General features: G+C 41.0%; 3 protein-coding genes and 1 long non-coding RNA gene across 9 annotated transcripts; 1 reads left to right on the top strand and 3 right to left on the bottom strand.

The window, feature by feature from the left end:
- Nucleotides 1-4,388: 4,388 nt before the first annotated feature.
- Nucleotides 4,389-16,817, top strand: LOC138183599 (1-phosphatidylinositol 4,5-bisphosphate phosphodiesterase). 5 transcript variants are annotated; one of them, XM_069120768.1, is made up of 20 exons: nt 4,389-4,651; nt 8,798-8,852; nt 10,257-10,485; nt 10,616-10,675; nt 11,029-11,166; nt 11,410-11,489; nt 11,812-11,947; nt 12,019-12,119; nt 12,224-12,390; nt 12,543-12,753; nt 12,822-13,080; nt 13,383-13,577; nt 13,693-13,897; nt 13,970-14,127; nt 14,206-14,412; nt 14,480-14,852; nt 14,915-15,067; nt 15,130-15,307; nt 15,391-15,841; nt 15,930-16,817. In XM_069120768.1, the coding sequence occupies exons 3-20, from the start codon at nt 10,315-10,317 to the stop codon at nt 15,996-15,998; spliced, it is 3,312 nt and encodes a 1,103-aa protein (XP_068976869.1). In that variant the 5' UTR covers nt 4,389-4,651; nt 8,798-8,852; nt 10,257-10,314; the 3' UTR covers nt 15,999-16,817. The 5 variants fall into 5 exon arrangements, with proteins under 5 accessions (XP_068976869.1, XP_068976868.1, XP_068976865.1 ...); XM_069120767.1 differs by having other exon boundaries at nt 13,383-13,583; XM_069120764.1 differs by having other exon boundaries at nt 13,383-13,583; nt 13,693-14,127.
- LOC138183603 (uncharacterized) lies at nt 5,168-7,578 on the bottom strand. Of its 2 annotated transcripts, XR_011174096.1 has the most exons (3): nt 7,318-7,508; nt 5,622-7,156; nt 5,168-5,381 (listed from the first exon to the last, which is right to left on the bottom strand). It is a non-coding gene; the product is annotated as an uncharacterized LOC138183603 (long non-coding RNA). The 2 variants fall into 2 exon arrangements; XR_011174095.1 differs by having other exon boundaries at nt 5,168-7,156; nt 7,318-7,578.
- Nucleotides 16,818-18,864: 2,047 nt separating the features above from the next.
- On the bottom strand, nt 18,865-19,685 carry LOC138183266 (uncharacterized). The gene is made up of 2 exons (XM_069119937.1): nt 19,671-19,685; nt 18,865-19,473 (listed from the first exon to the last, which is right to left on the bottom strand). Exons 1-2 carry the CDS (start codon nt 19,683-19,685, stop codon nt 18,865-18,867), a joined length of 624 nt encoding a protein of 207 aa, XP_068976038.1.
- A 1,186-nt stretch (nt 19,686-20,871) lies between these two features.
- On the bottom strand, nt 20,872-21,760 carry LOC138183265 (mantle protein-like). The gene is made up of 3 exons (XM_069119936.1): nt 21,749-21,760; nt 21,333-21,614; nt 20,872-21,015 (listed from the first exon to the last, which is right to left on the bottom strand). The coding sequence occupies exons 1-3, from the start codon at nt 21,758-21,760 to the stop codon at nt 20,872-20,874; spliced, it is 438 nt and encodes a 145-aa protein (XP_068976037.1).
- Nucleotides 21,761-23,231: the final 1,471 nt, after the last annotated feature.

Raw genomic sequence — 23,231 nt, 5'->3', positions numbered from 1 at the left:
GTGTGGATCGATCGAAACGCGAAACGTTTCTAATAAAGTATTCAGAGAAATAATCGAATCGAAAGTTCTAAGGTTTGCCAGAAGTCTCGTAACTGACATAAGTCACTGGTTCATATCAGGAATGAGCAGGTCACTCGGTTTTACTCTCGGATCGAGTCATCAAGGAAGCAAAGCAATTACGAAATAGCTTCGTCTCTTTCCGAAACACGTTCCTCGAGGAAATGTACATGCGGATGCCAATGCAATGCATGTAACACGTGCACGATACACGACGACACATGTTACAGCAATGCGTCTCTACAAATTAAGATTCTTAAACAAACAGGTTGAACAAACAATATTGTTTGTTGGATTGAAAGTCAAGCCAAATTGATAAGGTTTCAAAAAGTAAAATATATGTGCATATCGAGAATAAACTTATGGTCGAATGCGAGCTTGGCGAATTCTCTTACGTCTCGATCTCTTAAATAACCATTTCTGCTCGTTTTTGTGCTGACGCCCAAGCATCACGCGCGCGAAATTCTACATGCATATTTTGTAGTCGTATAATTCGCGTCACTCGCGCATACTCTACACCAGCGGTTGTTAACGTTCTTTTGTCTACCACGGACCTCCTTTGAATAATCTTTTTTTGTCACAGACCCTCAGAACTTGACACGAAATTAAAATCCGTAATGTGCCAAATATGTATGTTTAAAACTGCTCAACGATATCTTCTCACGGAGGTTGAAACTGTATTAATAAATGAAGAAAATGCTCATCGACAATCTTTAAATTTTAAGAGAAGAGATTTACCAAAAAGTAAATAAATAAATAAATAAATAAATAAATACACGTACTAAATACTTTTTATCCAAATAATATAGTTATAACTTGCGTGCGTAAGGACTTTGTGACTTCCCGGAGGACCGTGAACCAGCAAGAACCGCTGCTCCATATCATTTGAAAATAACGCTTAAGGCTAAGAAGATTCGTCCACAGGTGTAAATGAATCGTGTAAGAATGGATAAAGGAATGTATCGTTAAACCAGTAAGCGAATACAAGTGTACCGATTTAATACGTATACATGCATGCGCACAGTTGCACCGCAAACATAGACGATGGTCAGTGACACTTTGTGTAACATCAAAGGGAGCTCGGAATGTGAGTTAATTTTGTAGCAGGGGTGGCCGGAATGAGGGTTAAGAGAAATAGACGAGAAGGAAGAGAGGGCGAGTCGAGTAGAATGAGCGAGCGAGTGAGAGAAACGAGAGACGGTACCGAAAAAGGGAACTGCCATCCATATTCAAAACGAGGGCTTACACCCTGCGGTCTGCCGAGTTAGCCGGTTTGTCTAAAAAAAGAAGCATGCTTATTTCTCAACGGCAGCGATGGTATGCTTACTCCTGCGATTTGCTTTCCATGTTACTCTCTCTTTCAAAACCGGTTTCTCCTCTATTTATTTCCAAACTTGGAAAATGTATTTCTAGACGATACGTTCTTCTTCACCTAAGACGAGTATGGTTAATTTGTCAGACACGCAGTAAAAAAAAAGGTTTTTTTTTTTAAATAAATAAATATCTTCAAACATGTAGATCACAAGCTATATCGAAGAAAAGTACTCGTTACGCGATACACTACATGTCTGTATGTCGCTGGAAACTCGGCATAAGTAAGGAAGGAAAGAAGGAGAAGCAAGGGAAGATGGGTGAAAAATGAGAAAAAGGTAGAACACTTTTTGCATCTGCCTTTGGTCCTGTGCCTGACAGAGTTCATGCAGGAATGATCTAACACCTGCGTTAAATAGCAACATTTTTCATGCATCTCTGAGATACGTCGTGACCTACGACTGAATTTTTATGGCAACGACTTTCGCAGGATTAAACGCGTTTCCACGTCAGCCGGAATAAAATTTGTCAGCGCGCAAAGTTAACGAAGCACGTAGGAAGATCTTATTAGGATACTAATCGGACCGCGCACGTCACACAGAACAGGAGTTTCTTGAGTGTATGGATCTTGATCGCATATTCGGTCGCGCGTACGTGAGATTCCTATTGTTCTAGAGCGAAATTTCCTACTGCTGAAAAGCGGATTCAGATTTATGCGAAAACGTTTCTCAGTTACCGCGAATTCCTAGGGTGCCTAAATCGTTCGTTTGCTTCGAGATTAACCGAGTAACATCGATACACGACGTCTTTATGGAAAAATGAATTACGAGAGGATTGTCTTACAATCTGTAGTAAGTTATTTAGACGCTGTATAAAAACATCATTGAGTCGTTCTGCCGTTTAATTCTCTCTGGGATTACGGACACTGCGTTTGAGCGTACTTCCTCCGCAGGAAAAGGTACATCCTCCACAGGAAAAAGCTGCTACCTAACATTGGTTTATTTTTCAAGACTGCGACCGTCTCTCGTATCTAGCTTCGTTGCATGAGATTTCTGTGTGACTGAAAAACTGATTACTAGCCAGTCGTACTGCAAACAAACGCATCGATAAGAGACATATTGATCAAAACGTGCAAAGAAGGTGATTTGTCATTTTATTCGACGTATGGACTCTTCCCGGACAAATAGGAATGGTCCATCGAAAGAAATTGTTCGAACCTGTATCGACCTCTAAAGTGGGAACGGGCAAGTAAAAGATTCCTCGACGTCATCGTCCAAAGCGATCAAAGGGATTTTCGGTCGACCAAACCAATACGAATCGTAAAGCCAAGTCCATTCATCTTCGTATACGGAGCGATCGATGTTACTTGGACATTTCTCGTCGTTACCGCGCTGATACGATATCTCGTTTCATAATTCACGTGAATTCGTTCTTATCGACGCCTGATTTCTGATATCGAATACCGACGTTTACTCGAGCCAAGCTTCACAGAGAGCGCGCCGATGTTATCCAGCAGCAATTGCGGGTTTTCGTCGTTTTCCAGCGTACACTCGCCCGATAACCGTTGTAATTGCTTTTCACCTTTCGTCGGTTTATCCATCGCGTCTCGTCGTCTTAACTCGATACGATTCGATACAACTTTGACTCGCTACTAGGTAACGAGGATAAAGGATAGTTTCGTACATAGGGCTAAAAGGTTTTAGTAACAAAGTTTCCCATTCTATTAAGGTACACGACGAAGCACGTCGAAGCATTCTGTTGTACGTCAAAAAATTAGGAAACGCGAAGTTAGTTTCTCCAGTAAACAGATTTTCGTTTGAACGAACAAAGTTGCGTCGTTCCAGCACAAGTAGCAAGTTTTAGCTTTGTTAATGAACGAAATTGGTATTCCAGATGTCAACTTTCTCGATAACTGCATACATAATCCACAATGAAAGAAGAAGAAATGCTGAATCGAGAAACGACGACCGATCGTCATAATTGATTGGAAAAACGAGACACTCGTATAATCGGTTAACTAATTGTCTCGTAACAATTACGCATATTTTTGGATGCTACTACTTGAAGAATATGCTTCTAAACGCGTAATTGAGAAAGCAACATTTCGCTTTTTATCAACGACGATTATCAGTGACAAAAGAGAAGGTTAAAAGTAAGTATTTGATCTTTCGCTCCAGATACTTGGTTAATACAACGCGTTCCTATTTTATTTCTGTTACAGTGGCTGTAGATCAGAGTGGCAGGTATATTTACATATGATCTGTCTCCAGGTATAGATAGCTGTCTTCGTTTTATTCACCAGAAAGATATTTATATCCTCTGATTCACACTCCCATTATTTGCTGGAATATATTTGAGGATTTTATAGAAACGTAGAATATATAATGTGAAGATTTTTCACGCCCAAACGAACGTTTCATCGTAGCCTTACAAATTTATATAACGCTATTCAATTTTGATAATAAGAAAAATTACTTGACCCGTAAAACCGCAAGATCTTTATACACAGAGATCCTAATTCTGATTAACCGTGGCCCGAATCCGAACGCAGAAATCCATGAAATTAAATAAGAAGCTTATTCGATTTCAAATAATTTCGAATATTAATTTTCTAAAAAACCAACTTGTATGCTTTCTCGCTTTCCAATTAGAATTATACAAATATTCAGACTAGCCAATCGTTATCCACACGCATATATATATTTCAAAAAGTGTTTCCATTCAAACGTATTTCAGTTGCCTGTCTCGAAGTAGAATCGCACCGTTCCTACTCGGACACAAATACATTTACGTATTCACCGATGTGATAACAGTAGCAACGAAATCGAATATTTCTTGGGCGTAATGCGATACCAGCGGAATCGCTCCTTTCATTTCATTTCGTGACAATTTATTGCACGAAATAGTTGCCGTGCAATTCGAAAGGCAGGTACCGTTTTTACTAACCGAGTAAAAGCGAAGACAGAGCGGCAAGCTGTGTCACGGCGGCACATGCGCGCAGGAGAAAAGGACGGTATCGAGCCAGGCTAGTGGCTTGCCCGTCAACAGACGGTGTCGCACCGTCAGTTTCTTCCGCCGCGCCTGAAAGGCGTTCAGTGTCGAGTCGAAGAAACGCGCGCTTCTTCTGTAAAGTTCGTTCATTTTTTTTTTTATTTTTTCGTGAGTAGAGAAGTCGAGTGCGTGGACACTCGAGTGTGCAGACCGGCGCAAGAGGAATCGTGATAGAATGTAATCGAATCGCCATGGGACTGTTGCCATCAGTCAGCCGGTAATTTCGCACACGGTAAGGCAAGACACCTTACAGAAATTTCGTTCACGGCATAGTACGCCCATGTGTGATTGTGAACACTCGCGCGCGCGCCTCTGTATATGTGTGTGCGCGCGCTCGACATCGTACACGACCGTTCATGGTTACTGCACGTCACAGGCACATTGCGTTTCATCCGGAACCTTGGACGCTTGCTAACCGTATAAACTATCGGTCGACGTTTTATAAATTTATGTAGAATCGAATGTTAGAGAATCGGCGAGCGTGGCATAGACGTAATTGACGATTCACAGATCTAGATGTGTATTCGATTTCGGAGCAAACGAACGTGTCGAATTTGTATGGAAGCTGTATACGATTCGATCAACTCGTTTCGTTCATTTCGCTCGAGACGTAATTGAAACGTTGTCGCAATAAACGGGATTTTGTCAATTGGATAACCGCTAACATAGAGCGTCATTTACGAGATACACGCGCGTTCATCAACCGCCAGTTATCTCAGACTATATACTTTCTTTTCTTTCCCCTTTCTTTTTCTATATTTTTTTTCTAATCTCCTCATCTCTCTCGTTTCCTATTGCTCTCTTTATCTGAACGCTCCTCTGTCTCCCTTCCTCCTTCTCTTCGCCATCGGTCCTGCTTCTGTTTGTCTTCCCCGTGCGTTTACGTACCGCTCATGCGTGCTGACCCACGAGCATTACATTCCGTGCGTTTCGCTTGTGACTTGTTTCGTGAGCGCACATTCCTAGAAAGTAAAACACATAGCCAGATAAACGTATCGTAGCAAGTGGCAAGCGTGACGAGTGCACGATTTGCTAATTGATAGCTGCGTCGTACGAGCAACGTACGATAAGACGTTAGGTAAGAATGTAAAAGAGGAAAAACGGCAAGGACTCGCACGACCCTGATTGTAGATCTCCGGAGGGATTTTCGAGGTCAAGGGAATCAGAAGCGTGGCAGAGAAATGGTTAGGCAAATGCACAACCTTCCATGGAATGAGTTTGCCGAGAAACATCACATCCATTACAAGATATTGCCTCCCAGTCGGTCCCTTCGGCCACCTTACCATCCTCGATATTAGCTTGTCACCCACCATCAAGCACTTTATCTGCTTCTCTCCCCCTTCCTGCTCCTTTTTTCCTGACTTCTGACCTTCTCGCTGGAGGGGATTGGGCTTTACACGAGTATAGAAAATAGCCGCTTTGGATATTACGCTTGTTAGGCGCGAGGAAATGTAATTGCCGTCCTTCGCGGATATCTTCGTCGTGACCGATACCTCAGCTTCGCGTTCTTTTCGCAGATAATCGCGCCATGGTTTATCGAGGTCTTTTATTCTATTGTTTGGAAGTGTTTGGTTTATAAATATTCACGTGATATCGACCGTACTTGTTAACGAAACATAAACGCGTAGCATCGTTGACGTAGACTATAGACGATTAAAGGTCCTACAACTTGTAAATAATTATATAATAATTTTTCGAGAAAAAATTCCAAATTTCACAAGGCCTGTAAACTTCGCAATAACTTGCTAACGAATCATAGATTTTCTACGCAGAAATAACCAAACTAGATCTGTGTGTTGATGAGTTTACGAGGTACCAGCGTCTACAACGAATAAACTGCGAAATAGTTGGAATTGAAGTCTGAAAGAATCGCGAGATCTCTTCCATTACTCTCGCTCAATACGGGTCATGACCCTCATTTATTTCCATTCTTCTTGAGGAGACCGGCCAACGTATTAAGCGATTGAGCGGTCAATGTCGCGCCTGCTTAACTCATCCTTCACCGGAAGTTATGTAATTACCGATCCACAAGCGGTAATTGAACCACGGTCACTTGTCGATTAATCTGGGGCGTGAAGAAATTCTCGCTGGCCATTCTCTGTGTAATCGCCTATGCTCCAAATTCAAGTAACACCGGTGTTCATCGGCTGCGCAAATGTTTTTTCACCATGTTCCACTTATCAAAGTGCAAACGTTTACCTTGTGTGTACGTAACATGTAATGGCTAGTTGAGAGATAATGCCGTATTTTAAAAGCCTGGCATGAGAAGCCGAGGGATGAAGCCGAGAAAACATCAAACTGATAGAACACACGCGTCTAGTCTGTTGCTTCCGATTTCTATTCATTCGCAGGAAGCTTTTATCGTACAATAATTTCATTCAGTGTGCGCGAGTTCAGGGTGAAGGCGTTACGTGATATTGCATAAGCGTGTAACGCACATAACTTGGATCTTTCATGATTCAACGAGATTGCTCGCACGATACATAACTTGTTTAATGGCTTTCGTTCGTGCGCCTCTTAAAATTAACACTCGCAGATTGTAATAAAACAATGTTATTTATATCAGCAATACCACTTCACTCCACAGAAGGTCGAAGTTTCCTTCGTCTTGAATAACTTTAATCGTGTTTGCTCATTATCTTTTTAAATACACTTAAAACTGAACGATGGACTTGGTATTATTAGAAGAATGGGATTATTAGAGTTAACAGGCTTGCACGTAGTTGAATGTTTAAACCTGTAAATGATATGTTAATCAAATACAATGAAAAAGTTACTATGAAGAAGTTTTACGATCGGCCGTTTCAGCAATGCCGTAGACTATCAACAAAGACACAAGATATTACGGCATTCTACGTTCTTCCGCTTCCACGACCAAAATACTCGATCACCACTTACCATTAAGTAAACTGAAGAGAATCGCGCGCTTATGATACTACGTTACATCTGCCCCTTCCTTGGAATTCGTTTACTGTCAGGCGCCAGAAACGTTTTCATCGTGCCAAGGAAAAGAAGCCCGGCACGAGCCGCACTCCTACATTATTTTCGTAACGCTCCTCTGTTTACGCACCGTCTCCGTATATATGTACTACAACCGGTTTATACAGAGGTATACGGTGTAGTGGTGAGTCGAGCGTGGGGGAAATAAAATAAAACAACTACGACTATAACTATACGAACAAATTCGCTGTATCGACTCGCGTAATTTCTTCAAGTTTCGTCGATTAAACCTTCGATGAATTACTAGTTCTTAGAAATTCCATTGCAATTACGTTCAACTTTTTTTTTTTTTTTTTAAGTATAATTAATGACTAGCGATGTGACGATGAATATATGAGTAAGTGTTATTACTCTAACGATATTGACAGAAACCAGCATCAGCTTTGATGACTAGAGACTAGTCATCTAGTCAGACTAGAGAACGTTTTGAAAATTCTAACACTCGGATATTTAGTTACGTTTCCTTAACAGTCTTCTTCGCTTTTATTTTCTTTTGTGTTTCGCCAGTCTTTTGTTGTACTCACGTTTGGTTTCATTGTACACAGTCATTGTTCCCTCTTCTTAGAGGTATGTAAAGAATGTCTAGAGATTTAGGGTTCAGCTTTATTTTTAAACGAATACAGAGCTACGGAGGAATAATATACAAAAGAATCGCGAAGGCATTTTTGTGCTCATGGTACTCAATATAAATGCCAGACGTCATTAGCTGACTTTTACAAAACTTCCTTTTGCGTCAATTAAGATAATGTTCGATAAAACGGGGCGGGATATCCGTAGACGATAGAGACATTGATAGGTGCTCGACCTTTCTCATTCGCGAATGATAAATCCAGTTACAAAATGATAGTCAGTGTTGCACGAACGATAAACGTTTTATTAATTGCACTTCGTTAGCACTGCGTTTCTGTGATATTCAACGTCAACATCGGAGTTTTATGCGACAATAGCAATAGTAAATCTCGATATATCGTTAAGCATTGCATCGCGCTATGGATAGTAAGTACCGAACACACTACCTACGATTTTTCTCCTCCCAGGCAAAACTAAAATTGAGATGAGATATCGTATGTTGCATTCAATTTAGTATCGAGCGATGTTAGTTCAACTTTCGTCCATAAATACTTCGCACGATTCCAAGAATCTGATGTATCAAAGATCGAATGGAACATGCACAGCTTTGTATTGACCGGAAACAGGGTAACAGTTAAAGAAAAACGATGTTTGACAGCGGCGTGAAATATCCACCAAAGTTTGATTATAAAGTTCCGCGAAATCAATTTGTATACCGATTGCTATGTATAGAATCTTAGACTTTGACTCTTTCCTTGAGATATGCGAAACTGCATTTACCAAATTTATTCGATTTTTCTTGTCGTAGGTGTAGCAGAAAACTAAGATGTGCAAGCCAGCCAGGAAGAAACGTTCTTAACGTCGTAAGTGATCTATATCGTGTTATTGCGTTGTTTGTTCCGTGTTTCGATGTCGTCCACAAAAGATAAAACTTTAGTATCCATTTACAGCGGGTTCTTTTGTATCGCCCGGGTGCTAGCAAACATGAATTTTAATCACCTAGAAGATAATAAGAGCCATCTCTGAACTCGTGAAACATAGCCAATCGTTCAGGATACATTTCCTGATACAGAGGCCGTGGTGTATTCTAGTATCGTTCTATTTTCACCTAGCCGTTTCTGTCTATGGTTCGTCCTACTTTGTAGCCAGGGAATAAAGGTCAATCAGTGCAACGATGCCAGTAAATCCTTTGCGCTTCGATACAATATCGACCGTTCGAAAAAACAGAAAACCTCACGGTTATGTAGCGTAACTTGTGCCGTGATTTCAAAAGCGGTCCATTTCGAATGGCCTTTGCTAAACGGTCTAACATCCTCTATCCGAGCTATCGGTTCGATCGTATTTCATTCCATCGTGAGAAGAACAAAGAAGACGTTTCCGAACAGATGCTGGTAATATAAATGCATAAGATGCAAATTTTCCAATGTACATACAAGAAAAATGGGTTGAGAAATTCGGTTAACTCTGTCCCTGGAGAGAGCATCCAGCATTCGAAGCTGAGAAAATGTCGTTAAAGTTACCACGAATCGTGTTTCCGAAGCCGATAGTAACAAAACTGATGTTCTCGTAGATCTTGCGGTGTCGCGATCCTCGATTTGTCCGCAAAGATGATTCCCTATGAAACGAGATTTCGCCATTAGAAAGCCAACTAACGTTGGATGTTTCACGTTGAACGGAGCTTCCCGTAACCAGATCAACGTTTAATTGGATTTTGATGCAGGTAAAAGGGGCCAAAGCACGTATTGCGTTCATTCTCTCGGAGGTTAACACTCAATTGAGGTTGGGAGAATACTATTAAGGCAAGGGGCACACTACGTATACGCGAGTTAATCGAACCAACGTATCGATTGGCGCTCCATGTGTAATGCCGCACGTTTTAAATAAATGAACAGCATCAAAGAGTAACCGCACAGATCGTTTCGTATTCCACGGCGCGCGGCCGACTTTCGTAATCTTTGGAAGCTTTCGTAACCTTTCGGAATCGGCAATGAGCTAGTGCGATGGAAACGACACGGCGGACCTTGCAGTTTGTTAAAATTACCGCGATTAATAATTTCAGGCAATTTCATACCGAAGTCCACGTGGTTAGACGAACTTAATAGTAATTTAATAATTACATTGGGTGAACAAAATCTACAGATCTGTTACACTCGAAAAGTGTTTTATCTCTTGCGAGTAGATACGATCGGGAATTCTTTCTTTCCGTGTCCGATAAGCCGTGTCACAATTTCAGAATTGTTTAATAAAACTGTTTAAACCGTTAATAGGAATTGGACGAAACCTGACGTGTGTGCGACTTGACACGGTCAAATTGGTGCAAAAAAGATGACGAAAAGGTTCGAGTTCAATTGGCAGATCGAGGTACCGCTAGCGCTTCGTCAGGGATGCGTGTTCGATCGGTGGTCAGAGGAAAAGGACAACACGGAGCTCGAATTAAACTGCATGTTTAAGGTCGATGAATATGGGTTTTTTATCTATTGGCAAAGCGAAGGAAAGGTGAGTGCACTTTCCTCTTATATCCTGAAAAGAGACTGTATCTCTTTCGTTGCAACGCGTCGTATGGAAAATTGAAATGCGAGTATATTATCTAATTATTCCAGTGAGTCATATTTTATTTTATGTATAGGACGGAGATGTGATAGAGTTGTGCCAAGTGAGCGATATACGCGCCGGTGGATTACCAAAGGTAAAAATGTCTTTCCCTTTGAGCAACGTGAATGTTAGAGACAAAAAAAAAAAAAAAGAAACTGCATCATATCTGGATTTTTAAAAATTTATTTGACGAGTACAACTACATGTAACAATCGATACACTAGTGATGCGAACGTTTGCGTTTCATTTCAAGGGTTTACAAGTGTTTTGATATTTCGATATTTGGGATATTCCACGTGGAAACACGTTTGATATGATGTCCTCTTAAGAAAAAGCAGCAATGGGATACTCAATATACGTTTTTTTCTTTTTTTTTTTTTTTTTGATATTTTATTTAAGCTCCAGACCGAGTAAACTATTTGAAGATCATTCTCTAATTTTATTCAGGATCCAAAATTGTACGACAAGCTTCTCACGAAACACGGAGAGCAGTTAGAGGAGAAATGTTTAACCATCTGTTCAGGCGTAGATTATACCAATATTAATTACCAGCATGTCGTCTGTCCGGATCCAGCGACGGCTAAGGTAAATTTACTCGATATATAATCTCGTCTGTTTGATCATTCTTCTGAAAAATTAGTAAACGAAGTAAATCGACCTGTAAATTATCGAATACTTGGTAGTGATAAGATTACTCCGCGCGGCATTCGTCAAATTAGAAAAAAAGGGCGTATTTAAATCGATCACGAAAAAAAACTTTCCAATCCATTGGTTAAGCAATTATTATCATAATCAATAAGCCCACGTGTTTGCTGTGTCCTATGACAGATATGGCTGGATGGCGTACGATCGATTACGCACAACGTGAAAGCCAACAACGTTTGCCCGCTTACGTGCTTGAAGAAACAGTGAGTTTACTAATGCAATTACACCTACACAATTGATCGTAAATATGATCGCCATGAAATAATTGGCCAGGAGCAATTTCCGGTGGCAGACTATTTATTCGCGATATTGATTTTAGACTTTTCCATCCCAAGCTCCACCGTGAAAACTTTTGTTATATCCGACTTTGCATGTTGAAACTTGCATCGAGTAAGAGAGTGTAAACACGAGATATTCTTACTTCGAGAAAAGAAAACGTTTCGTGATTTCGTGCTTTTTCGAATATAAACGAGAAAGTTACGCGAAACATTGTTGAAAAGTAAAGCCTTCCTTGCCATGTTCCAGCTGGATGCGGCTTAGAATGTTGATCGATCCAAATGGAAAAGTTCCGGTGAAAGTGGTCGCAAGAACTTTCGCATCTGGAAAAACGGAAAAGCTTGTTTATCAGTGCCTCGCCGATTTAGGCCTATCTAGCGGGAAGGTATTTACAAATAAATTACGTGCAGAAAATCTTGTGGTACGTTTATTAAAACTCTGATTACGACTTCGTAGAACGATGTCATCGAACCAGAGGATTTCACGTTCGACGCATTCTACGCGCTCTACCACAAAATTTGCCCGAGGAATGACATAGAGGAATTGTTTCAATCCATGTAAGTGCAGGAAGTATAATTTTCGTACGTCATATTTCCGCTATTCGAGATTGATTCGTTAATATACGCAGAAACGATGGTTTATTTGCATTGAATATTCTCAGCACCCAGGGCAAAGCGGACACAATCAATTTGGAACAACTGGTCACGTTTCTAAACGAGAAGCAACGGGATCCAACTTTGAACGAGATCTTATATCCGCTGTACGACGAGAAGAGGGCGTCAGAGATTATAAACGATTACGAACAAAATGAAATAGCGCGAAATCAAAGTAAGATTTCTAATCGATGTATCATAATATCTTGCTTTCCAAATTTCGTGGCCTTCTTTCTCCGCTAAATATTAATCGTCGATCGGCTACGTGTTCGAGTTAGTTTGTACCTGCGAAATGCCATCCTTTCAGAAGCAATCACGTCCTTTCAGAAACGATGACGAAAGATGGTTTTATAAGGTACCTGATGTCCGATGAGAACGCGCCTGTTTTCTTGGACAGGCTGGACGTCTACATGGATATGGACCAACCGTTGGCTCATTATTACATTAACTCGAGTCACAATACGTATCTGAGTGGTCGACAATTTGGTGGCAAAAGCAGCGTTGAGATGTACAGACAAGTGTTGTTAGCTGGTTGTAGGTAAGGTTAACGAGAGTAAAAGTTACTCTACCCAGATATATTAGAACGTAGCGTTGTTCCTCTCGAAGGTGCGTCGAATTGGATTGTTGGGATGGCAAAGGAGAGGACGAGGAACCGATAATTACACACGGCAAAGCTATGTGCACGGACATTCTCTTCAGAGATGTTATTTACGCAGTTCGAGACACTGCGTTCGTCACATCGGAATATCCGGTTATTCTTAGCTTCGAAAACCACTGCAGCAAGAAGCAACAATACAAACTGGCGAAGTACTGCGACGAAATTCTAGGAGACCTGCTTCTCAAGGAGCCTCTCAAAGAATTTCCCGTGAGTTTTTCTCGTCGGTCTCCAATGTCTTACGATAGTTGCTTCGACGGCGAGATGTTTCATCGATTCTCGTGATAGAAAATTAAATACGTCAATCGAAATCGCGAATTCTATCGATAGACAAGAATAACTCGCTTCCACTCATTCTTATCGGAGGTTATCTCTGCTACTCGGTACAATATGTTCGAGTACTCGTGATTAAATTACATAGGCACGTTTTAAGAGATAGAAACTACACGCGCAAGATCAGATATGGAAGCAGAAAGAGATATTATATATTGATATATGGTTTGATAAAACAGCTAGAACCAGGGATGCCCCTACCACCGCCCAGCATGCTGAAACGTAAAATTCTTATAAAGAATAAACGTTTGAAACCCGAGGTGGAGAAGCACGAGTTGGAATTATTTCGGCAAGGTCAATTTGTCATCGAGGACGAGGTCAAAGAAGATGCGAGCGCACCACCGTCTGTGGCAGCGGTCGTCGAGCAACAATCGGTAAAGGTAATTTTAACAATCTTGGCAAAATTATCAGCATGTAACTTGTAACATCCTGCTTCTATGTCGAGTCGAACGAAATGGTTTGCCGAAAGAAAAGTTGCTTATCTTTCAGGAAGAAGTCTCGACAGCTGAGTCCGTGGCGTCGTCGACGACTGGTAACCAACAACAATCTAGTTCTAGCACAGGTTTGGGCGAGACGCTGGAATTAGCGGTGGTTCAGCCGTATACTGGAAGTACAACAAATGTTCACCCATGGTTATCCTCTATGGTCAACTATGCTCAACCTATAAAATTCCCGGGCTTCGATATTGCCGAACGTAAGGCAAAGCTTTCCCTCAGTAACGCGCTTAAAAGAGAGAAAAGATTGATGTACGTGCCCTCTTGTACAGAAAAGAATATTCATCACAATATGTCTTCCTTCGCGGAAACCGCTGGCCTGAATTACTTGAAGACGCAAGCCATCGAGTTCGTCAATTATAACAAGCGTCAAATGAGCCGCATTTATCCGAAAGGCACTCGAGCGGATTCATCGAATTATATGCCACAGGTAATTTTTGCAACAAATAGATCGCGAACACAGATGGCCTTTTCACGTATCGTCCCAACGATCGATCATTGAAAATAGGTCTTCTGGAACGCTGGCTGTCAAATGGTGTCGTTAAATTTCCAAACCGCGGACTTGCCGATGCAGTTGAATCAGGGAAAATTCGAGTATAACGGTTCCTCTGGTTACCTACTGAAACCGGATTTCATGAGACGAGCCGATCGAAGTTTCGATCCTTTCGCGGAGAGCCCCGTGGATGGTGTAATAGCTACACAATGTAGCGTCCAGGTACTTCGCTATTCCATTCGTGTTGTACTTCGAAAACACTCGTAGTAATTTGCGTTCGTGTTGGCAGGTAATCGCAGGTCAATTTTTATCCGATAAGAAAGTCGGAACGTACGTGGAAGTAGAAATGTACGGTCTACCGACAGATACGATTCGTAAAGAATTTCGGACGAGAGTAGTTCCAGCGAATGGCCTGAATCCCGTGTACAATGAAGAACCTTTTCTCTTTCGAAAAGTCGTCCTTCCCGATTTAGCAGCCTTGCGATTCGCGGTTTACGACGAATCCAACGGCAAGCTGCTAGGTCAAAGAATCGTCCCATTAGACGGTCTACAATCAGGATATCGACATATATCTCTGCGAACCGAGGCAAACTTTCCCATGTCCTTGCCAATGCTGTTCTGTAATATCGAGATCAAGATTTACGTACCGGATGGCTACGAAGGTATGCTTCGATGACGCTCTCGATCGTTGGGCAGGTGATTTCATTCGAGTTTAATTTCACAGGATTTATGGACGCGCTCACGGCACCACGGGCCTACAAGAAACCTGAAAATGCATCGCAAAATAAAATGCGTGGCCTTGGAATAGAAGAGAGCGACAGTAAAGGACATTCTGATTCCATGCCTGCTCATCACCGCGAAGTACCTAAACCGCGAGGTAAACGATTCAGACGATCCACGTTGAACACGCGTATTTACAGACTTGTTTATTTTTCTCAGAGGAAATGAAATTCAATCCCATAACGGTGGAATTGTTGCGACAAGAAAAGGGATATCAAAAAGTACTGAGGAAACAGCAAAAGGAATTGGAATCCCTGAAGAAGAGGCACCAGAAAGAGAAACTCGCCGTCCAGAAACAACATTGTGCTGCGATAGAGAAGATCATCAAAGGAAAAAAGTATGAGCAATTCTTAGCGCTACCGGGCACTTTCGGACGAGAGATTCAGTTTTCTTCGTTTTCTTTGTTTCTTGTTTCAATAGCAAAGCGGAACTTTCGAGAGACCCGACCGTTCGTCGCGAGGTTTCCGAACAAACTGTTCAATGGTCTCGATTGGCCGATAGACAACGACGCGAGGAACGTGACCTGGTACGTTCTCATCTGGAGGAACGACGGAATAGCTTGCGAAAATTATGCGTGGCTGCTCAACTCGCCCAGCAAAAGCAACTTACTGCACGACACGAGCGCGAGATCAAAGAGATGAACGCGAGACAAGCGAGACTCTCGGTAGAAAGTATGAGGGAAGTGATGAACGATAAAACGTTGAAGACTCGGGGAATCAAGGAGGGTCGGCTTAGAGAAAAACAGCAGAACAACACGAAAAAATTTATGGAAGAGAGAAGAATCGCACAACTGATTCAAAACAGGGAAAAAGAGAAGTTGAAACTCATTCATGAAAAACAACTAGAGGAATTGCAGAAAGACATGAATGCGGTAAATGAAATATCTTTTGCCTTGTACTAGTCCAGAAAATGCAATCACATAAATTGTATTAAGTATGTATTTGAATAACGTATTTCAGGTTATGGATATGTACAACAACGAGGAAATGGAATACGAGTTGGGTCCTAAAACCGAATGCTACGTGTGATGGCCGATAGATTGACTAAGAAAGTTGGGAAAAAGTTGAGGTGCTGCTGTATTCGGAGAATCCGCTCTTAACGTTAATTACAACTGGAATTGGGATCAAGCCTCGTTAGCTATCGTTCTCAGTATGCTGAGAACCGGAAGCAACAGACAAACCGCGTTATTCGTACTCTAGTTCATTCTCCTGAATATTTTTTTATAAGAGAAACATCTTGTAACTTCATACTCTCCGTCGTCGCACGAGCAAGTACCTAGACTAAATAAGGGAGTCAATAAAAACTAAAATGATCTAGTCAAGTTCTTATATTAATAAGTATATATATTATATATATATTATATATTTATTATACATATTATAAGATATAAATGAGAAACGGATCACACAGGTCGAGCGTGTCGTGTGATTCGTCGATTTCAATATTTTTCGATTGTTAACGCTATTATCGAATTCTATCGTACCGGGTGCGTGAGGAAAGTGAGCGACTGTACGAGCGCGTGTATTTCATGCCTAATGCCAAAAGGAATTTGCCACCACCGTGACGATTCTTTCGCTATATTTTACTTCAAACAATGCTTTTACGGTCGGACATAGTTGATAGATTATACGCCAGTGGTGGTGTCACTGGTGTCATCCGCCGCGATTAGAGTATTAGTGTCCTAACTGTCGAATGATCTTGATTCATGATCGAGCAGGTACTCGTTTTTGGAGGATACGTTCATTTTCTCCTATCTCGAAGGAGTATCCTCGTATGTATGGTCCAAAGTCGTAACGTCATGAGCCAAAATAGTATTGTACATAAAAAAAAAAAAAAAAACAAGAAAATCGAACAAAAGAAGAGCCTAGCATAATAATTACCCCGTCGTTGTTTTCTTTCTAATAATGTTATTTACACAAATTATTATATTAACCTATATTATCCTATATATCGTTCAATATATATTATATATATATTGAATATAAAGGAACAAGGAGAAATAAAGAGATTGCTAGCTCGATCCGTTTGCAGCATTAATTATATTCGATATACATCAGATCAACGTAAACTTGATAAAACTTTTATAACTGATAATCGTAATTAATCGCATGGTTAAATCGATCATAATGCCGGGGAACTGCGTCTCGGCCTCTAAATTCTTCGAACGGAACTGAAAAACGAAAGATTTACTAATAACTTTGGAAATGATTAACAATACTCTCACGTTACCTCTTGTGAGATGATGAACAAAGTTTACTCGGCCACCGATGGGAGTTCGATGATCGTAAAACTCGTTTCCTATACCTGCGTTCCCTTCGTGCGCTCTATAGTTTCCAAAAAATGGCCCATCATCCTGGTTATTCACTGACTCAGTTTGATAATTACGATTCGGATAAATGTCTTGAAAATTCGGAAAATATGGTTGCTCGGTTACTCTGGGTATTCTTGCCGCTTCGCAAACGACAACGATCGCGAGACACAACTGCAACAGAGAAGTCACGCTTCTAACGAATCAAATTTTAACCAAGTCACGAAACTAATATCACTCGTCTTACTTACGTAGTATCTCATACTGTATGTCATAGCGACGTCTTAGAACTATCCTACGATCTTCAACAGTTTTACTAAAGAATCTGCTTGTTAACATTCGTTTTATATGCGACATTGGTTAAGAATTTCGACAAACCGTGTAAATAAGAAAGTTGGAAAATTACACCCCCGTACGTTGTCGGTTACAAAAACCGCGCTGTGACTTGCGTAATAGGATTGCCCGTTGTGGCGAACGGGTGTGGAAATAGCAATTCTTCGAAATAATCGAGGATCGATTGGAAAGCTCGCCGCAACTGGCTCGTAATTAATTCCTTACTTAGACCAAGGCGAACATCGATCTGGCGCAATCGAACGGTCTGACAGAAGGCGCAAATATGACGGAACATGTCGTTTACGTTGAATCGCGCAGCTTCTCCGTCTTCCGATGTAATTTATGACAATTAAAGAGGAAATGCGAATACATAGATGCAGTACATAATAGGAGCACAGTAAACTAACATAAAGGGAGATAACAACTTTGACGGTATACTGCGCCTAATTTGTAATATCGCCGACGAAATCAGTAGAAAACGAGTTTCATTGCGTGTAACGAATTCCAAAGTTTGTTTGTCGAAAACCGGTGTCTACAAATCGATGAAGGGGCAAAAGCAGATAATACGCGATCTTAAGAGCAATGATAATGCTATTCGGTTTGCCGGAATAATCGAGGAAACTTTCATGAGAAAATGAGTTTCCACGGGTCGACGGATTAAGATCTCGAGAAAGGCAATCTCAGTACGGGAGATATCTGCAGACTGCCGTAATCCCGTGTTGCAGAAAGGACATTGGTCTGTTATGAAATTCTAGGTCAGCATCGTACTGGCGAATGAAAAGGTTGGCAAAGTTTTGCGAAAATTAGCCGGCTATCGAAACTTTACGTTTGAAACAGGTCTACATGGTGTAGGGCGAGGGTTTAAGCTTTTAACGAGTTTCAATCGGGTCGTAGTCGAGTTAAGAGCTCTTATTTCGCGATATTGAAGAAGAGTTGCCGCTGGGATTACGAAATGGCTGGAAAGGGGAAAGTTGGAGGACGAACGGTTAGGGTGAGCACATTCAACAGCAAGATTGATAGTTCCTTCGTTTTTATTGTACAATTTGCGAAACGGATATTTCGCTAAATTACGCTTGACTACGCTGATAGTTATGGCAGGTTAAGGCTATCGCGACATGATCGTTTCAATGGGCGAAAAGTTTCTCGGAAACGCCGAATTATCTTCCGATTTTCCGGAACGTTCTCAAAAGACCTAAGCGATCGATCGACTCGATCGTTGCAATCGCACCGTGACATTTGTCCATGAATTTTTCTTAAGGGCAGTACGGTTTTATGGACGACTGGTAAATAGGCTGGGTATGAACGATGGGTTGTGCGAGCTTCACCAAATTGATCTGTGGCGCCGGGATCTGTACCACTTTCGGCTGATGGTACTGAATGGGATATGAAATCTGAGGCTTCTGAATCACTTGAGTAATCGGTAGTTCGTATTTCTTCAAGTACACCTTAGGTGCCTGATACATCAATTTCTGATACATAGGCGCGTAATAGATGGGTTTTTGATAGATTGGCGCATACGAGATCATTGGTTTCTGATAGATCGGGTAAACCACTTTTTCTTGAACGATCGGCTTTACGATTACCGGGGCTGGTTTCACAACGACCGGTGGTGGAGATGGTTTCACGTAGGTGATCATCGGTTTCGGAATGTACTGTATAGGCGCTGGTTGCACGTACGGTTTCACGTAAATTTGCGGTGGCGGCGAGTACGAGATAGGATGCGAGTAAGTCGGAGGGCACGGGTTATAATACGACTCCCTTTTCATAGCCGCTTTGTCTTCCATCATGCCATCCGGCATGTGCATGTGCATGTCCACTGCGGTTTCCGAGCGGACGCTTGACAGCCATATCAGGCACGGTATCTGGAGATCACATAAATATTTTAGAATGTACAAGTACCTCGAAACGTTAGAAACTCGCTTATCGTTTCTTTATCCCGTACATGAATGAACAACTAGATACGTGCTACTCTGTTCCTAAATTGAGACGTAACAATCAGTGAATATCACAAAATTGAAAAAGTGGAAAGTGTCGAGGTTTCTTCTGTCTGTTTGCTTACCAGCAATCTGAACATGATTTCAGTGTCGGTTGAACGATCTTCTCGATAAACGTCGGTACTAAAGTCCCGGGTAAAACTAAAAGCGCGCTGTGCGTGGTCCCTGGTTTTATAAACTTTTGCTACACTTAAGCAGGGCAAGTTTCTTGCGGACCAAAGACGAATGTGATTCCCTTAAGCGGCGTAAAAAGCGGTCGACAGCCAAGCCTATGATGCAAGTGGTCGCGCCCCGGTATTTCCTGAATAAATTCTGCACCTCGGGCGAACAGCCCTGTTATGTCGCTGTCGTTAGGTTGGCGTTCGTCATTTACCACACCGTCGCCAGTCATTGGCTACTTTGTGATTCGAGAAAACCGGAGGGCAAGCCTCGTAACACATTGCATCGCTCCGGGTATTGCCTACAGAAATTCGCAAAAAGGTAAAACAGTTTGTTCGGCTGAAATATATCCTACGGTTTTATCCACAGAGTGTATATATATATGTGTGTCTCCGTTTCCATCATAGTGACAGTAAATTACGTTCGTGATTGATTTGTGATTACGAACTATGTATCGTTCAAGGCGCATAATGCCTCGTGAATAGATTCATGGTAGTTAATTACTAATGATTCGAACGCGGAAAGTACTCGCCAGGTTCGTATCGTTAAGACCGATAAAATTACAACGGGGTAGAGATCGTCGTAAGGTGGTCGATCTTTACTTACTTTTTCTTACTTACTTCGGGTCAGAAAGTAATTATTTTTTTTTTTTTTTTTTAGAATCTCAGCAGCAATTGAGTTAAAAGAACTCTCTCGACTAGGAGGTAGTCTCCGGATTGATAAAATCATTGTCATACCTTTACCGACCTGGTTGAGAAATACTGTGAAACAAGAAAAAGCTAACGTATAGAGTTATTTATTTAGGTGGTCAGTGTTACTTCGACCGTACGTTACTTCGACTAAACTACACGCTTTCGAAACTTTCCAATTGCTCCGATGAATCGATGTTCTATCGAAGGGAGAGGAACGATTAACGACATTATGAAAACAAAAACAATTTATTTAAACAGTACAAAAATAGTATAATTACAACAATAGTGAACTATGTACAAGTGTCATAATGTCAAGAAACTATAATTTTCGGTTTGGTGTGCATATATAAATACGTATATATATATTTTTTTTTCTTGCCTAATTGTCTGAAATTTGGAAAAACAACTCTCAAGATCAGTGCTTCCAACCGTGTCCCTTGCTTTGATGATGGAATACGTGTTTGTAGACAGGTACGTGGACTGGGTATGGTTTCGGAACAGGCACCGGGAAGTGCTTTTCAACTGTCACTGGATATGGCCTCTCAACAACATATGGTACCTGCGCGATATTAACATTCTAGTAATTCCTATACGTTTGAATTGCAGTAGCTATGTTCGTGCAATGAGGTCAGATCGTAAGTAATTTTACGTTAAATTTCATGAGAATGAAATTATATTTACATTTCATAACAATAATATATTGGAATAATTAAACAGCGCGGTCATATCTCTAACGATAATTACTGTAACTGTTTTGCGAGGAATAATATTAATATTTGTTTTCGCTCTTCATATTCGTAAAATGCTCGAGCATTTCTACCAACCACTAAACAATTAAATGTAATATAAAGCAAAAAATTTTGCGTTTCATCGTACCTTTTTCTCCACCACATAGGGCTCGGGTTTTTCTACTGGAATTTCAACGTGCTTGACTACTTCTACGGGCACTGGATGCGGCACTGGAACTTCGACTTGATAAGGTTGCGGAATAGGGACTTTAATTTGTTGCGGAATTGGAACTGGAACTGGATGTGGAATTGGTATAGCGTATTTTTTGTAAATGGGAATTTCCACGGGTTTCGATGTCTCATGATAGGTGGAACTGCCATGATCCTCTTCGTAGGAGGCACATACCAAGGTAATTAAAGCGGTGAATACCTATAATCAATAATCGTGCTTGTTAATTCATACAGATTAAGAAAATAGTATTTTGATGCTTGACATCTTGTGCAACGAAAATAACTAAACGATGATCTCATGATTAACAGAAAAATCGATGGTCAGAAACTTACTAGAGTTCTCATGATTTCCACACCAGAGCGAATCCTCAGCAACCTGTCGTGTTAACTCGCCACGATCACTTTGATGCTTTCAAAGTCATGGCCAAGTGCTTATATACCAACGTCACTTTCTCCCTTCTCTTTATTACGTTTACTCTTTCTGCTCGTCGCAGAGTACTATCTCTATGATTGTCTGCACAGATATATCACATTTGTATATGGCTGAGTTAAGTTCTTCCTGTTATTTGCATACCATTACAATTTTTTCTATTCCGGCTATGGAAGTTTTGGAGAAGAAAAATCGAACTCGTCATATTGAAGATCTAAATTAATCGAGATTATTGTCTCGTGCGTTTTTATCCGGTCAATTATTAAACGAGCAAGCGGAAGATATTTAAGGAATTCGCAGGTGCCGATTCTAAGGATAGCAAACGCAGTCGCACTTTCGATTTTCATCATTTATGGAAATAACGATACATTGTTCGCAGACAAATAGTTACAGTGAAAGGAAACTCCTTGTCTCGATTAAATTCCTCGATATCGTCTACAGTTGAATATTTATTGATTCCAACCCGTTTCTCTTATCGATAAAGACAGTAAACGATAAATTTTTGGCTTTCGTGTTACGTTTAAATATAGCAGCCTTTGCAGTAAACAACCGAGAACAAGGTTAGTCAACCAAGACAAATACAACTCGGTCATGGTCTAGTTCGCACGCTTAACAATTTGTAAATTACTGTCAGACGATCGAGTAGCATAGATCGAGATGGTGCACCATGTAATTTACAAAGAACTTTTTTCGTTATATTTTTTACGCAGAGAATGCGCTTGAGAGGGGAATACGCTTCGTTCCTCCAGGGATTAATCAAAGTACAATTATGTGAATCTTAACGAAGCCGGCTTTCTCTAATCCTAGGGCATTAAGATCAGTGTCAGACAACACCTGTAACCCAATCATTTATGCCTAAATATATACCGTACCTAGGGTAATTGTATAATGTATCGAATCTCCATCGATCATCCCGGTGCATGTAAATCAAGTAAATCAAACTTTCGAATAGAGCGTTACGTTCTCATCTCTCGACAGCTGCACGCGTTTAACTAGCGAGTGAAAACGAGAGTCTAGCAAATTTCATGCATTGCCCACGGCGTAAATTGTAAAAGGATATAAAATAGAATAGAGATATTATATTTATTAGTAATACAAATCGCTATGAGAAGGAGGTAACCACCTGGGGTGTGGTCATGGGAGAGAAGCTGCCTGGAAGATTCGAATTGTACGCGATACTCTCTGTATCAGCGAGCGGAACAGTGAAAGTGTATCCCAAGTAAAAGTGGTTTTGCGCCGCGATGTAGGAACGCGTCTGTTGTCGGGCTCATTATGGCGAATCAAGATCGCACAGAATTCCTATCGGTGACTGGTTGGTTTCTAGTAGATTCGTAACACCGGATGACGAAGAAACGAAACTTATGGTTACGTGTTTCCTTTTTATTC

Source organism: Bombus flavifrons, chromosome 9, assembly GCF_040668555.2.
Source record: "Bombus flavifrons isolate JBK064 chromosome 9, iyBomFlav1_principal, whole genome shotgun sequence".
Lineage (NCBI taxonomy): Eukaryota > Metazoa > Arthropoda > Insecta > Hymenoptera > Apidae > Bombus > Bombus flavifrons.
This window is presented reverse-complemented; position numbering and strand designations above follow the sequence as displayed.